The sequence below is a fragment of the Euwallacea similis genome, chromosome 33 (assembly GCF_039881205.1).
Source record: "Euwallacea similis isolate ESF13 chromosome 33, ESF131.1, whole genome shotgun sequence".
NCBI lineage: Eukaryota > Metazoa > Arthropoda > Insecta > Coleoptera > Curculionidae > Euwallacea > Euwallacea similis.
The window spans coordinates 843,249-856,196 of NC_089641.1; the positions used below are offsets into that span (position 1 = coordinate 843,249).

Sequence of the window (12,948 nt, forward strand, 5' to 3'; positions counted from 1 at the left end):
AATTCGCTTGCACATTGACGTGGATTCGCTTCCACCACGGCTTTCAGATAATCGTTATCCACTTGAGTTTCAGGTCGTCCACGTGGTTCATTTGTTAGGTCAAAATTGCCAGAACGAAATTTCATGAACCAACGAGATACTGTTTGCTGTGAAGTGACTTCAGTACCAAACACATCATTAATATTGCGAGCCGTCTGAGCTGTTGTGGTTACACGGTGGAACTCATATTTCATTAACACACGAATTTCACTATTTTGCATGGCTGCACAAAAATTTTTATAAAAATAAAAGTTTTCAATAATTTTTAACACTTTAAACTCTGATCGAAAGAGGAAGAATGTGCCTTTTCCACATAAAAAAGTCAAGTCTAAATATAGATTTAGAGTGAAGTTATTCGCAGTTGAATGTAGCATTTCGAAAATGTACTCATTTCATACTACACGACCTAATAATTTGAAAAAACGGCTCTTAAAGATACAACGCAGCGCGTTTATTTGATTTTTAGATTTTTTTATGCTGAATAGAATTGGGCAAAAAAGTATAGGATCCTACAGTGGGTAAAAGAAGTATTCGTACAGCATAATTTTCCTAAACAATGAATTTATTTTTCCGTCAAATTAGTTTGCTGTCCTGCAATAGTTTGTTACCTTTGTAGAAACAATTTTTTTTATGGGTAAAATAGGAAAACTATTACATACTAAGAAAATTTGCAAATAATTAAAATTCTGAGAACTCAAAAAAGGATTCGTGCATGCAGCGCATTCCTATAAAATGCAGCCTATTTAGAATTTATACACGTTTTTTTTTATTCTTGAGTTTTTTTGAACAACAACAATTATATTTATGTAATTATCAGTAAGACTATAATAATTGTAGAAAATGAGTCGAAAATCGAAAAAACTAGATAACGTTCAGAAAAATCGAATAGTGACATTATTTCAGCAAAATCTAAGTCTTCGACGCATAGGGCAGATACTTAAAGTTCATTATACTACTGTTCAATAGATTGTGTCCAAATTTAGAAATCATTCAGTTGATAATTTAAAGCGTAGTGGACGACCGAAGAAGCTCAGCGTGTGTGATGCTCGAAGCATTCTGAAAGAGGTAAAAAAAATGTTAAAACTAGTGCTCCAGAAATTGCCAAACCGATTCAAACACAATTTGGTAAGACTGTAAATACACTGTAAGTGAAAGAAATCGTCTCCACGAATTTGGTTATAAACGAATAACTATTCGAAAAAAGCCTTTTATAAGCGAAACAAATAGAAGAAAACGTTTGAATTTTGCTAAGACATACCAATAAGCCACTATCTTTTTGGGAAAAAGTTCTGTTTTCAAATGAGAGTAAATATAACGTTTTCTGTTCAGATGAAAAAGGTTTTGTCTGGAGAAAACCCAATAGAGAAGTAGATCCGGCAAATTTAATGCCAACTGTTAAGTACGGAAAGGGCAGCGTCTTAGTTTGGGGTCGCATGAGTGTCGCAGGGGTTGGTAATCTAGTCATAATTGACGGGATTGTAAATGCTGCTAAATATGTTGACATACTTCGAGGCAATCTGAATGAAAGCACTATCAAACTAGGCATAAGAGAATCGTATTTGTACCAACAGAACAACGATCCCAAGCATACGGTTAGAACAGCTAAAGAATGGTTGCTCTATAAAGCACGTGGGTTGCTTCCTACTCCTCCACGGTCACCAGACGTAAATCCCATCGAAAATTTGTGGGCGTATTTGGAGTCTAAATTAAAAAGGAGTGAAATTCGATCCCGCCAGGAGTTAATTGCTCAACTACAAAAATGTTGGTCAGAAATTAGCTTAGAAATAACCAAAAAACTTTTTGAGTCAATGTCCATAAGGCTTTAAGCAATCATTAATGCCAAGGATATGCACACTAAACATTAATTGTTATAATTATCGCTAATTTAACATAAATTAGACTTATTCCATAGTGCGTATCATGTGTGTACGAATAATTTTTGGCTAATCAAACCTGTAATTTTTTTAATATTTGTTTGTTGTGTTATTGTTTTCATTTCTTACTAATTTAGAGATATGAAGTAAAAGATTACATTTCATTGTTTAACAGTAAATTTCATTTGACGAAAATATACATATAATGTAGGATTGTTTCAGGTGTTCTTTTATACAACTCAGGCGTTTCTTTGTTAAGAACAAATGGTTGTCCTATTCACGATGTACCTCACTTACAACAATTGAAGGCATTGAAATTAATGTTGTATGTTTATTATATTTATTATCCGTAAATATGGAAATGTTTAACATAATTATTTCAATACAATAACAGAAGTTTACAACGGCATTAAAAATAAGGTATATCATATCACAGGCACGGAACGTTTTAGCTCATAAAATCGTCGCAATTTCAAGCAAAACCATCAATAAATAAATTAAGTACTTAAAAAACATATACATTTTAGCTACCAATCATTAAACTTAAAATACCTTTTGAACACAATATAGCACGATAAATAATACTATTTCACGGTTTTCTGAGATATTTGGCGCTGCAAACAATAAATTTCATCTCTTAACTTGTTTAAACACCCCCGAATTTCTTCGGCAACAGGTTTTCTATTCGCAGTTGCCCGATTCTCGGCCAAAAGCTTTTGTATGTATTCATCATTGAATTTCCTCAATGACGAATTATCTTCAAGGATTGAAATCGGTTCATTTGAATATTTCGGAGGAGTTGAAACTTGGGCCAATTGTTCCTGCAATTTCTACAAAAATCCCGTTATCTAATTGTTTTACTGTAAGTTCCTAAGTAAAACCCACCTTATTGTAATCTAAATACGAGTTCAAAGCTATTTTCAAGTCGTTCGATAATCTTTGAAAAAAGTATTTGTCGTTTTGCAAAGCACTGACGTTACTTTGCAGGGACAAGATAGTTTTTTCTCGATCAGATAGATTTTTTTCATATTCATGACCAACATCAACAGCCTGTTTTTCCAATTTGGCAATCTTTCTTTCCAACTCTTGCGAATATTCAAGAGTTTGTTGAAGATTTGAAGAATTTATCTGAAAAATAAAATTGTAAGTTTTAAAAGTTTTATCCAGGAAAAAACGGACTTGCCTCATTTTCACTAAATAGAAATCGGATTTTAACTCTTGCTTCATTAAGGTCCACCTGTAATTTAGCAATGTCTGCCAGAGAGGTCTTATAGAACTGATCTTTTTCTAATAACTGGTTTTTAAGGTTCTTCACTAGTTCTTCTAAGGAACGCATCTTTTCTTGTAGGGTAGAATTAAAACTGTTTAAGGTAAGTTTAATGCTACTGTTCTCTGTTCTTAGCTCAGATAGACGATTGACGTGATCTAAATTATCTTGTTCTAAATTTTCAATCTGCCAAAAATTAAAAAATACAAATAAAGTTTAAAAATAATATTTCTTTTCTTACTTTCGCAATATAATCAATCACTTCCTTTTCCAGTATTTTGTTCCTATTCCTAAGCTCTTCAAACAATGTCTCAAAGTGCAATAATTTTCCCTGAACAAGCCCAAATTCTGCACATAATTCACAATCACCATGACTAGTTGCTTTTAGTTCCAAAGAAGTAACAGCGCTTCTTAGCTTTTCAATTTCTCTTTTGTAATTTTTGCAAAGATTCTCTAAGGTTTGTATTTCATGGTCTTTGGAAGCCTGATTTAGCGTAACTGTATTGTGTGAGTCTGCTAGACTGTTGTACAAGTCTTGAAGAAATTTCAGTTCTTTTTCTGCTGCATTTCGCCCTCTCATGTGTTCTTTAACTTTACGGAGAAGGGTACGGTTATTTCTATCCATTCTGCGAAAATATTATTAAAGCCTTTCAAATTTGGAATGAAAATAAATCTTAACACTATTTATTATTGATAATGAGAATAACTTACTTCTTCTGCCTCTCCTGCATTTCCCTGTCTTTCACATGCAACATCACCTCCAACTCCTTAATTTTCTCTTTTTTATTTCCATTGTTTAGTGTTTCCTCCATAGTCTCTGACTTCTTTTTAATAGAGTGAATCCTTTCGTCCAAATATTTAAGTCGAATATTGACAGAGCTCTCAAAGTCTTCCATGTTCAAATTATTAAAAAAGTTCGCCACATACTGCTCCATTTTTTTAAATGTTAGTCCATTAATGGGTTCCCGAGATTTCACATGTCCGTTAACTTGGCTACAGGATAAAAATTCGACTTTTTGATCGTCGGTAACGCGTTTTAGGTATTTCTGCCAATCATTTTCCAATCCGAAAAGTTTGCTTTTTAATTCTGATATAAATTGGTCTTTATCCTTGATATCGGTGTTATATTTTGCTTGAAGATCCTCATAAGACTTTTGAATATTATTTCTTTCCAATGACAAAGAATTGAGGTGCTGTTGGTGCTCCGCTTGCAGCTGCTCTATGGTTTTTACAGCTACTTTTAAAGCTAGTTCTTTACTATCCAACTCAGAGTTTATTTTCTCAAAAGTATCATCAAATTCGCTGGTCTTGTTTCTGTATTCTTTTAATTGGTATTCAAGGGACTTCAATTCTTTTTCATTATTTGAAATTAATAATTCACTCTCAGTGAGAGCAGCAGTGAAACTGGATATTTTAAGTAAGTTGTCCTCAAGAGTCTTCTCTTTATCTTCTAAGGATTTCAGAAGTTTTAAATGTTCTACATTTAAATTGTCAAATTTTTGAGTCAATAATTCTGCTTCACCAACTAAATTTTCATTTTCTCTTTTTAGTCCATTTATAATAATATTGTTGTGTTTGGCCTTTTCAAGTTCACACATAGTCCAATTGTTATTTATGAACAAGTCTTGCTTATCTTTTTCAAGTTTTAAGATGTCTTTGTTTTTGGAGATCAATTCTAATTTTATCTAAAAAAAGATTTAGTTATTTATGTTGTGTGTTAAAGAATGAATGAATAACTATTAATTGTTGGTAAAAATTAAAAGTTTCAGAAAGTTGACTAAAATGTAGCTCTCAAAGCACAGAAAAATATATTTCGACATAGATTACTTAATTTGGTTATTAAATTTGGAAATTTAAAAGCCATTATTCTTACCCTTTCATAATTTTCTTTAAATTTTACAAACTGCTCTCTTATAAGCTGTATGGATTGGTCCACATGATGTTTTTCCAAGTTTCTTGTTCTTAATTCCACTTCCAACTCCCCAATCCTTCCTTTTAGTTGCATATTCTCAGCTAACTTTTCCTTCTCATTCTCCTCTACATACTCCAATTTGCTTACCACTTCTTTATACCTTACTTCCTGACATTCCATATCATCTTCCCTTTGTTTTAATGCATTTTCTAGTATGACACACTTAGCTATAGCTGTCGAGTTATCTTGATTTAATTTGACAATTTTGTTATTTTTATCTTTCATCAAATCTTTTAGTTTATTAATTTCTTGCCTCAAATCCTCAACCTCATCATCAGAATGATGCCCATTTAACTGAACTTCCATTTTGTCTAATGGAATTTTTGAAATATTACAGCCCAGATTTAAGGTTTCTAGCTTTTGGAGGAGCTCTTCCTTTTCTTTCAGTGCCTGCAATCTTACAGCATCAACCTCATGCACTTGCCTACTTAATGCTATTTTCAAATCAGATGTTGTGTCACTGAGTTTGTTTAGTTGACTTCTGCATTTTGTTAATTCTTCATTAAGCTTGACTTTATCACATTGGCATTGAGAGAGCTGGTCTTTATACCATAATTTGGCTTTCTCTGACTCAATTAATTTTGTATTTAATAAATTCAATTGCCCATCAAATGAACTTGTCTGTTTATGCAAGTTCTGGATTTCTATATGCAGTTCAGAAATTTTCTGCTTTAAATTTCCAAGGGTGATATCTTTGATTTGTCTCTCAGTTTCAAGCTCCAATAATTTAATTCTAAGACTTTTGGTCTCCAAATCCAGTTGCCCTTTTTCTTCTTGTAGTTTGGCACTATTTGCTTGTAGCTTACTGAACTCATTGCTGATTCGATAGATCTGATTTTCAAGGTCCAATTTCTCAGTATATGCAATAACATCATTATTTTGCTTGCAGCTTTTTATCAAACGATCTATCTGATTCTTGGCACTCTGTAACTCTCCTTCTAACCTGCCATTGGCCTGTAGGAGTTGGTCAATCTTGTCACAATACTTCAACTCAACCACCCTTTCTAAATTCTTCAGATCAAGCTTATAGCGCTCATTTAGTTCTAAGCTTCTTTGCAATTCATTTTTAAACTGTGTTGTGGAGGAAGGGTCACAATTATCAGGTGTAGGAGTACTGCTACGTTCTAAATAAGGTTGTGGATACTTAGCTGGGTTGACTAAATGTCTCAGTTCAGCAAATTCATTTCCATATAAGCTGAGTCCTGATATGCTGGAGGCATTAGAAAGGAGGCTGTCTGAATTGTATGAATGGTTTGATTCAGTTTCAGTGTTATCCATGGCCCATGACGATTTGACAATACTAACAAATTGGGATAAAAATAAATATTACATCAATGAGTATGATAATATGATAATTAAATTTTGCAGGAGGTTCACCTGACTCTCTGGGTGCAAATTGCAGTTTCGCACCGATAGTTCAAGTTCATAACTTATCGATTAAAAAGTGCAGTTACTGGTTAACGGTGTGCGAATTTCACTACGTGGTGTCATTGCCATTTTATTAATTTATTGCAATTTTCTTTCTACTAAATAAATTAATAAACCTCTCACTTTTGTTATTGTAGTGTGACTGTCATGTAAACGTCAAAACAAACAGCGATGAATCAGTAATTCATCGATCGTAGTACGAGAATTATTCGCGATAAAGAGAGACAGAGCTAGTTGGGGCAAAGTGAATAAATGGAAGAAATTAAAGTATATTGCAACGCGATTAAAACTCTATTACGCGTTAAAGACATTTATTCCAAGAAAATTGTTTTATTAATAATATTCAAAATATTAATTAACAACACTAAAAATAAAAAAATACAATGCGAATGTTATATAAAATTAATAAACATATCGACAATCCTTAACTAAAATACAGGGTCCATCCAGATTTATCCTGATGAAATTTGATTTGCAAACGCATCCAGGTTGGCAATTATCGACTCCACAGTTGGCAAATTGGCGATAGAAGCAAGTAGCGACACAAGGCGATGCACAGGATTGATATTCCTCATTAGACCCACACTGGACTAGAAAACATAATTATCGGGTTTTAAATCAAATCACTAAAAAATTAAACTTATTTCAAGCATTTTTTTTTTTTTCATGAAGACGATAGACCACTGGATTACCTATGTGCTATTTTATATGGCGCTTTTCTACACCGAAATAACGTCGCTATCAATAGAACTACTATTATTATTATTATTAGTGAGAAGTACAAAACTTAAAAATTTATTATTATTTTTTAAAGCGCTAAATAAATATGATTAAAAAAATAATAAAGCCTTACTTTCATTTCCATTTTGATCGCTTAAATTGGTCCTTAAGACACTACCCTTCGCTACGCAAATAGCGAACATCACTATAATAGCTCTAAAAGAACCCATTTTTTAAAGTGAATTAATTATATCTCAAAGGAGACCGCAAATAAACGCATTCGAGAACAATATAATTGAAAATCGCACTGTTTGTCTTATATACCTACACTTGTGATTTTTAATACCACCTACAATGTAAATATTCAAATTTTATGGTAATGTTATTATAGATATATCTGCTGAAAATGGGTAAGCGAGCAAACGATTATTAAAATCGTGAAAACAAATTAGTATCAGTCATTTTTAATGCAACATTGATATTGCATATAATCTAGACTGTTATACCTATATCAAGAGCATGAACCCTAAAATTTACAACTAACATACATGTTTTCATATTGAATATATCTGAGAATGAAGAGAAGAATCTGTGATGTAAGTTCATTACATTAATAAGATCACCAGGAAATCTCTTAGTTTCAAAAAATTCACAATAAAAAATATGTAGCCCAGATGCGTGAGGTTTCCTGAAGAGAGTTAAACCTTAGTGTTTCGTAAGGAAATCCCAAATGCAGGAAAAACACACAAAGACTTATTATTCTAGTTAACATTAAAAATTAATTATTTAACCACATAACTGGTATTATCATTAGTAATGAGATTTACCAATTATTTATTAATATGTGACTTCATCAGCTTAAAATATATGTGTTACCTAATGGGTTACAGATCGATCTATAAATACAAGGGGAACTTAACCCTGCAGCGTTCATGTAAGATATTTTCTCTTAAGTGAAAATATGGTTTTGATATTTAAAATCGAATACGTATTTATGGTAATGCTGGCTGTAGCAGATACAATATCTGCTCAAAATGAAACTGAAGGTACAGTTTGATATTAGTATTAAATTGTTACAAATTTCCACAAACTTCAATATCATAATATCATATTTCTTGTCTTTAATTTCAGAATTGAAATGTGGAGAAAATGAAGTACTGAACCCAAAGTCCCTTCCTTGCTATGTACACTGTGTTCATAGACACATAACTACATGCCCTTTTCCACCCAGGCCAGCTTGTGAATGTAAAGATGGCTTCATTCTTAGGGTACCAGAAGGACCGTGTATACCATTTTCGGAATGTCAATTTCTCAATCAATAAGTAATATTATTACTAAAATATTCAGGAAAATGGATCTTTTAGCTATTGATTGAAGTAAAAGAAGCAGTCCATTTTGATGAGAAAAATAGGGCAACACACAAAAATGTAAGGAATAGATTACTGATAAATTTTTGTACACTTAAAATAACTCTTTGACCTTGGAGAAATGTTAATAAAAAATCTTCATACCTTTTTATAATCTGAAGACCTTCCCAAGTTAATAATAGATGCAGAAAACCTTATGAAAAGGCAGCCCCTTCTTCTCAATCTCGTTGGCATGTTTCCTTCTAAAATCCCACAAGAAATGATCAATCAATATGGAATTAATTTTTTTATCCTTAAGCTTTTCATTAACATAAACCTTTAACAATTCCACTGCATGAATTGAGCATCCTCTTATCTCTTGTTCTTCTATGTCCCCATTGTGGAAAACATAATTCTCTTTCAGTTTTTTATTAATATACTCTCCATATTCAATCACTCCATACCATAGCAATGTTTGGGGCACCCGATAGTCAGCAAACATAGTAATTTCATCTAGATCCTTAAAATAACCTAAACCCTGTCCTCGAAAGCAAGCCCAAATATCCCCAACTAAAATTTGAGCTCTTTTATAATAGGCTACTTCTTGATTTTTATAAGTAGCAACATCTTGGAAACACTTAAAGTTGTTCACTATAAGTTCAAGCAGCTTTTTTGCACTGTTTTCACTTTGTTTCACAACAATCTCAAAAGTTCCCTCAAAATTCTCTAGGAGGGCAGTTCCAACCTCATGTAAACACTTAACTCTTTCAGAAAGAAGTGGCACTTTCACTTTTGTGTCGCTGCGTAAAATATTTTTTAGTTGAGCCTCAGTCAAACTGGAGTAAAATTTAGGGTTGAGGATATCGATGTTTTCTTTTAAAGCTCGGTTGATAGCAGCACATAAAGCATAGTAACCAGAATACCCCTCAACTTTCCAACCTTTGTAAAATGAATTATTGAGTTTATTAACATTTTTATTCAGAAAGTTTATTACCTTCTTCTCCTTCATTGTGCCAAAAACAAAAATTGAGCGTATCAACCACAAATAACCAATCAAGAGCATGTTTGTCTTTAGCTTTGGGGTGCACTTCAGTTTGGCCAAAGTTCTCAGGTTTGAGGTGACCCGAGTTTAATTCGTTTAATAGGACATCACCAAGTTTGGTAATACCTTCGAATTTTATAGTTACATTACTAGAATTTTCTGCTATATATTTTGCAGATTCCTTCGGAAAAAGGGGCATTATGAAGGTTAATTAATTAAAAATCACGAAATGCGGACGGTTTTTTCTATTTACAAAAAAATGGAATATATTTAATTAAGAGAAACAAATAACAAAAATGTTTTTAATTTTATTATTATCCAAAACTAAAAGATATTAGAGTTCAAAAGTTGAGGTTATGAATATGGAGATAAACTGAAAAGTGGTATTGATAAGGTTATATTTTATAGATTAAGTAGTAACAGCAGGAGCACTTTGGGCTGCAGTCTGTCTCATTCTACCTTGTAAAGAAAGATAGCGAAAAGTGCAGTATATATTTACTGGATCTGATCCAAACACCAAACAAATTTAATCTAACAATTCTTAACACTCCTAGAAAGGCTAATCTGAAAACGTCGACAAAGTAAAACACTACTGAACAAAGTAGTAATTGTTCAACCTATATAAAGTAACCTCTTTTAGTGGAATTCTAATTATAAAATTTAAAAAATAATTCAAAACGCAACATGCAACTGAATCTTAAAAATTATAATGAGAATTAGAAAGATTGGTAATTTAAACGGCATAGAAATCGGTTTAATATTGATTCTAGGAGTGACGGGGGGCATCTACATTTGGCAGCCAGTTTTTAAGAAATTTGCTTCCCGACAAACTTCAACAGAGAACTTCGAGTCTCAGTCAGAAAATTCAACATCCTTGCCTTAAATATTCACGATGTCTGACTCCTACAGATCAAGATACCGGTCATGGGCTAAATCTCAAAAAGGAAACCCATCCATGCTTATGTTCTCAATTATTGCCTTTTGGGCAAGCGGTGTAATGGCTTATCGGTGGTTTTATACACCATGGTCTAGAGGATGGAAACTGAAGGAAAATGAGGGATATGCACAGATACTTTACGAGACAGAGATGAGGAAACAACAGCAGAATCCTTAGACATAAAAGTTATAGTGTTGCCAGAGATTTGTAGTTGCATGTTAATAAATATTGTTTTTACATTGTTGAAAGTTTTTTCTTTAATATTTAAAACATTTCTTTACAAAATGCAATTTATTTGAACACATAATAAGCAATACTATCCCAATTTTCTCTCCATCTGAGTTGCTGGAATATTTCTAATTCTCCCTTGAACTTTTTCTCTATACTTTTTTGTTCTTTATTCCTTGGAAAATCATCAAACCAACCTAATAACTTCTTAGAAAGTTCTTCTGAAGAATCAAAAGTGTAACTATTTTTCCCATCCACAACTAACTCATGCAAACTAAAATTATAATGTTGTAAAAACTCATCACCTTCAATAGCAATTATAAAATACCATTTAAAATCATATGCCAACACAGGCAAACAACAACCAAACATGTCCACCACTTTCATTGGAAGATCAAGCCCACTGGAGCTGGTGTGAAGACAAACTCCCAAGTCAGCTGAGGCTAAAATTATTTATAAGCTAAATCGTTTTTATATATCCATCTTTAACATTTACCCAGTATTAGAGGATAATCTAAGGAATCAAGCCATGGAGTGATGACTTTAACATGCTTCCAATTCCATCCCAAAATTAGCTTGCAATAAAATTCTTTAAAATGTCCCTTACCAGTGATAACACAAATTAACTTTGGAAGCTTTCTAACATTACCCCTTTCAATATGACTTTCATAATCTACAAGTATTTCTCTCTAGTCAAAACTTATTACTTAAAAAATTAATATAAACACCTTTAAGGGCAGAGAGTAATATTGAAAAATCTTCATCTGCAGTCCAACTGGTACTTGAAACAACAAACCCTGGCCTCTCCTCCTTTAAATGCACAATACCATTTTCTTCACTAGTAAAAATAGTAGACCCATCACTTTCTAAAAACTCTTCCCACTTTTGGCCCATTTTTAATAAGAAGTCATGCTTGTCCTTTAAGGAAATTGGCTGGAAAATGTCAGGGGGTTTGTCATAGAGTGTTACAGCCCTTAAAAATTGTTTTCTGCTAACTTAAACTGCCTTCAAGGATTATAGAAAATCTACTTAATATTCCATTTGCTTAAATCTTTTTTCATCTCCTCTGTGACACAGAAATTGTAGTCTGCTCTGGCTCCAACTAGAGCTTCACACTTCTTTGTTAGTTGAACTAAAATATGTTCAGATGGGAGGCTTAACTCCATGATTGTGTGTGCATAATTGTGCCAATCAATCACAAATTGGGCCTGAATAATTCTTAATAAAGCATTATAGCAGATTTTTCATGCAGCGGCTAGTAACTTACCTACAAAACAACCAACAAACCACAAGACTGGGGATTGCAGGAGGATTTTGGACAACTAAAACTTTGGGGATTCTTATACTGCACAACAAAAACAACAGATTGAAGGCTTGGAATAGAGTTTTAAATGCATAGTTTAAGAGTTTGACTGGGATTTGTGGGACGGGGCATAAGTAATGGTAGTAAATAGATGGGGATTTTTTGATCGAGTCCATAGGCTGCGTTTCACCATAGCCGACAATGTCCACTGTGTGGCCTTTTTCTCCTAAGGAAAGGGCATGGTACTGCATTCGGGGGCTTCGCCCTATGTCTCCTAGTATTACAATACATACGTTCTTCTTTTCCTTATTCATTTCGCCTATATTAATTATTATGGGCAGACGATGGCCGGTAGATTTTAGGTTCACAATAGAGATTTAGGTGTGAGATGTACGTGACGTGAGTCAGCTCCCTTCACCTTCACAGACATGGAAGTCAGATACCAGTTAGCACACAAAACAAATAAAGTGATGGTATGCAGGCTGAGAGAGGATGGGAGGACACAATAGGATTTTAATTTGTTTACATTATTCACATAGTCGACGCCTACCATCAGACCAATCATTATCCACCCATGTAATTTCGTTGTGTATTGTTGAACGTTTTGGACTATGTTATACTTGTTGCAGCAAATCGTTCTTATTAGAATTGAATGTGTCCTCTATTACCGAATGTTCCAATTTAGTGCGGTACTGTGACTCGTTGTAGGTTTTAAGCAATTACAGAACGTGTCAACTTTGTCCAGGATGTACATAAAGGATGCTTTTTGTTTTAATATATATTATAACTGTT

The 12,948-nt window shown here is 33.1% G+C and overlaps 4 protein-coding genes across 5 annotated transcripts in view; 1 reads left to right on the forward strand and 3 right to left on the reverse strand.

Annotated features, from left to right (window-relative positions):
- The window catches only part of LOC136418195 (uncharacterized Golgi apparatus membrane protein-like protein CG5021), a 54,463-nt gene that overhangs the window by 7,315 nt on the left and 34,200 nt on the right, over nucleotides 1–12,948 (forward strand). The gene's annotated exons all lie outside the window — the stretch shown is intronic.
- LOC136418158 (putative leucine-rich repeat-containing protein DDB_G0290503) lies at nucleotides 2,231–6,750 on the reverse strand. The gene is made up of 6 exons (XM_066404120.1): nucleotides 5,054–6,750; nucleotides 3,892–4,865; nucleotides 3,422–3,806; nucleotides 3,097–3,366; nucleotides 2,799–3,041; nucleotides 2,231–2,743 (listed from the first exon to the last, which is right to left on the reverse strand). Exons 1-6 carry the CDS (start codon nucleotides 6,428–6,430, stop codon nucleotides 2,498–2,500), a joined length of 3,495 nt encoding a protein of 1,164 aa, XP_066260217.1. The 5' UTR covers nucleotides 6,431–6,750; the 3' UTR covers nucleotides 2,231–2,497.
- LOC136418212 (queuosine 5'-phosphate N-glycosylase/hydrolase) lies at nucleotides 7,035–9,991 on the reverse strand. Of its 2 annotated transcripts, XM_066404203.1 has the most exons (3): nucleotides 9,641–9,991; nucleotides 8,812–9,585; nucleotides 7,035–7,170 (listed from the first exon to the last, which is right to left on the reverse strand). In XM_066404203.1, exons 1-2 carry the CDS (start codon nucleotides 9,885–9,887, stop codon nucleotides 8,840–8,842), a joined length of 993 nt encoding a protein of 330 aa, XP_066260300.1. In that variant the 5' UTR covers nucleotides 9,888–9,991; the 3' UTR covers nucleotides 7,035–7,170; nucleotides 8,812–8,839. The 2 variants fall into 2 exon arrangements, with proteins under 2 accessions (XP_066260300.1, XP_066260299.1); XM_066404202.1 differs by lacking the exon at nucleotides 7,035–7,170 and having other exon boundaries at nucleotides 8,793–9,585; nucleotides 9,641–9,990.
- Nucleotides 10,885–12,521, reverse strand: Alg1 (ALG1, chitobiosyldiphosphodolichol beta-mannosyltransferase). Its single transcript, XM_066404193.1, has 6 exons — nucleotides 12,121–12,521; nucleotides 11,883–12,071; nucleotides 11,582–11,826; nucleotides 11,350–11,526; nucleotides 11,182–11,296; nucleotides 10,885–11,127 (listed from the first exon to the last, which is right to left on the reverse strand). The coding sequence occupies exons 1-6, from the start codon at nucleotides 12,468–12,470 to the stop codon at nucleotides 10,917–10,919; spliced, it is 1,287 nt and encodes a 428-aa protein (XP_066260290.1). The 5' UTR covers nucleotides 12,471–12,521; the 3' UTR covers nucleotides 10,885–10,916.

Bases quoted from the DNA above. Each gene is read 5' to 3' on its own strand.
- LOC136418158 (XM_066404120.1), bottom strand. From the start codon at position 6,430: ATGGATAACACTGAAACTGAATCAAACCATTCATACAATTCAGACAGC. The intron at 3,367-3,421 runs GTAAGAAAAGAA...AATTTTTGGCAG, and splicing joins TGATTGATTATATTGCGAAA to ATTGAAAATTTAGAACAAGA. The intron at 3,042-3,096 runs GCAAGTCCGTTT...TTTATTTTTCAG, and splicing joins TTCTATTTAGTGAAAATGAG to ATAAATTCTTCAAATCTTCA.
- LOC136418212 (XM_066404203.1), bottom strand. From the start codon at position 9,887: ATGCCCCTTTTTCCGAAGGAATCTGCAAAATATATAGCAGAAAATTCT. The intron at 9,586-9,640 runs GTAATAAACTTT...CATTTTACAAAG, and splicing joins GCACAATGAAGGAGAAGAAG to GTTGGAAAGTTGAGGGGTAT.
- Alg1 (XM_066404193.1), bottom strand. From the start codon at position 12,470: ATGAATAAGGAAAAGAAGAACGTATGTATTGTAATACTAGGAGACATA. The intron at 11,527-11,581 runs GTGTTTATATTA...AAATACTTGTAG, and splicing joins ATTACTCTCTGCCCTTAAAG to ATTATGAAAGTCATATTGAA. The intron at 11,297-11,349 runs GTAAATGTTAAA...AAATAATTTTAG, and splicing joins AGATTATCCTCTAATACTGG to CCTCAGCTGACTTGGGAGTT.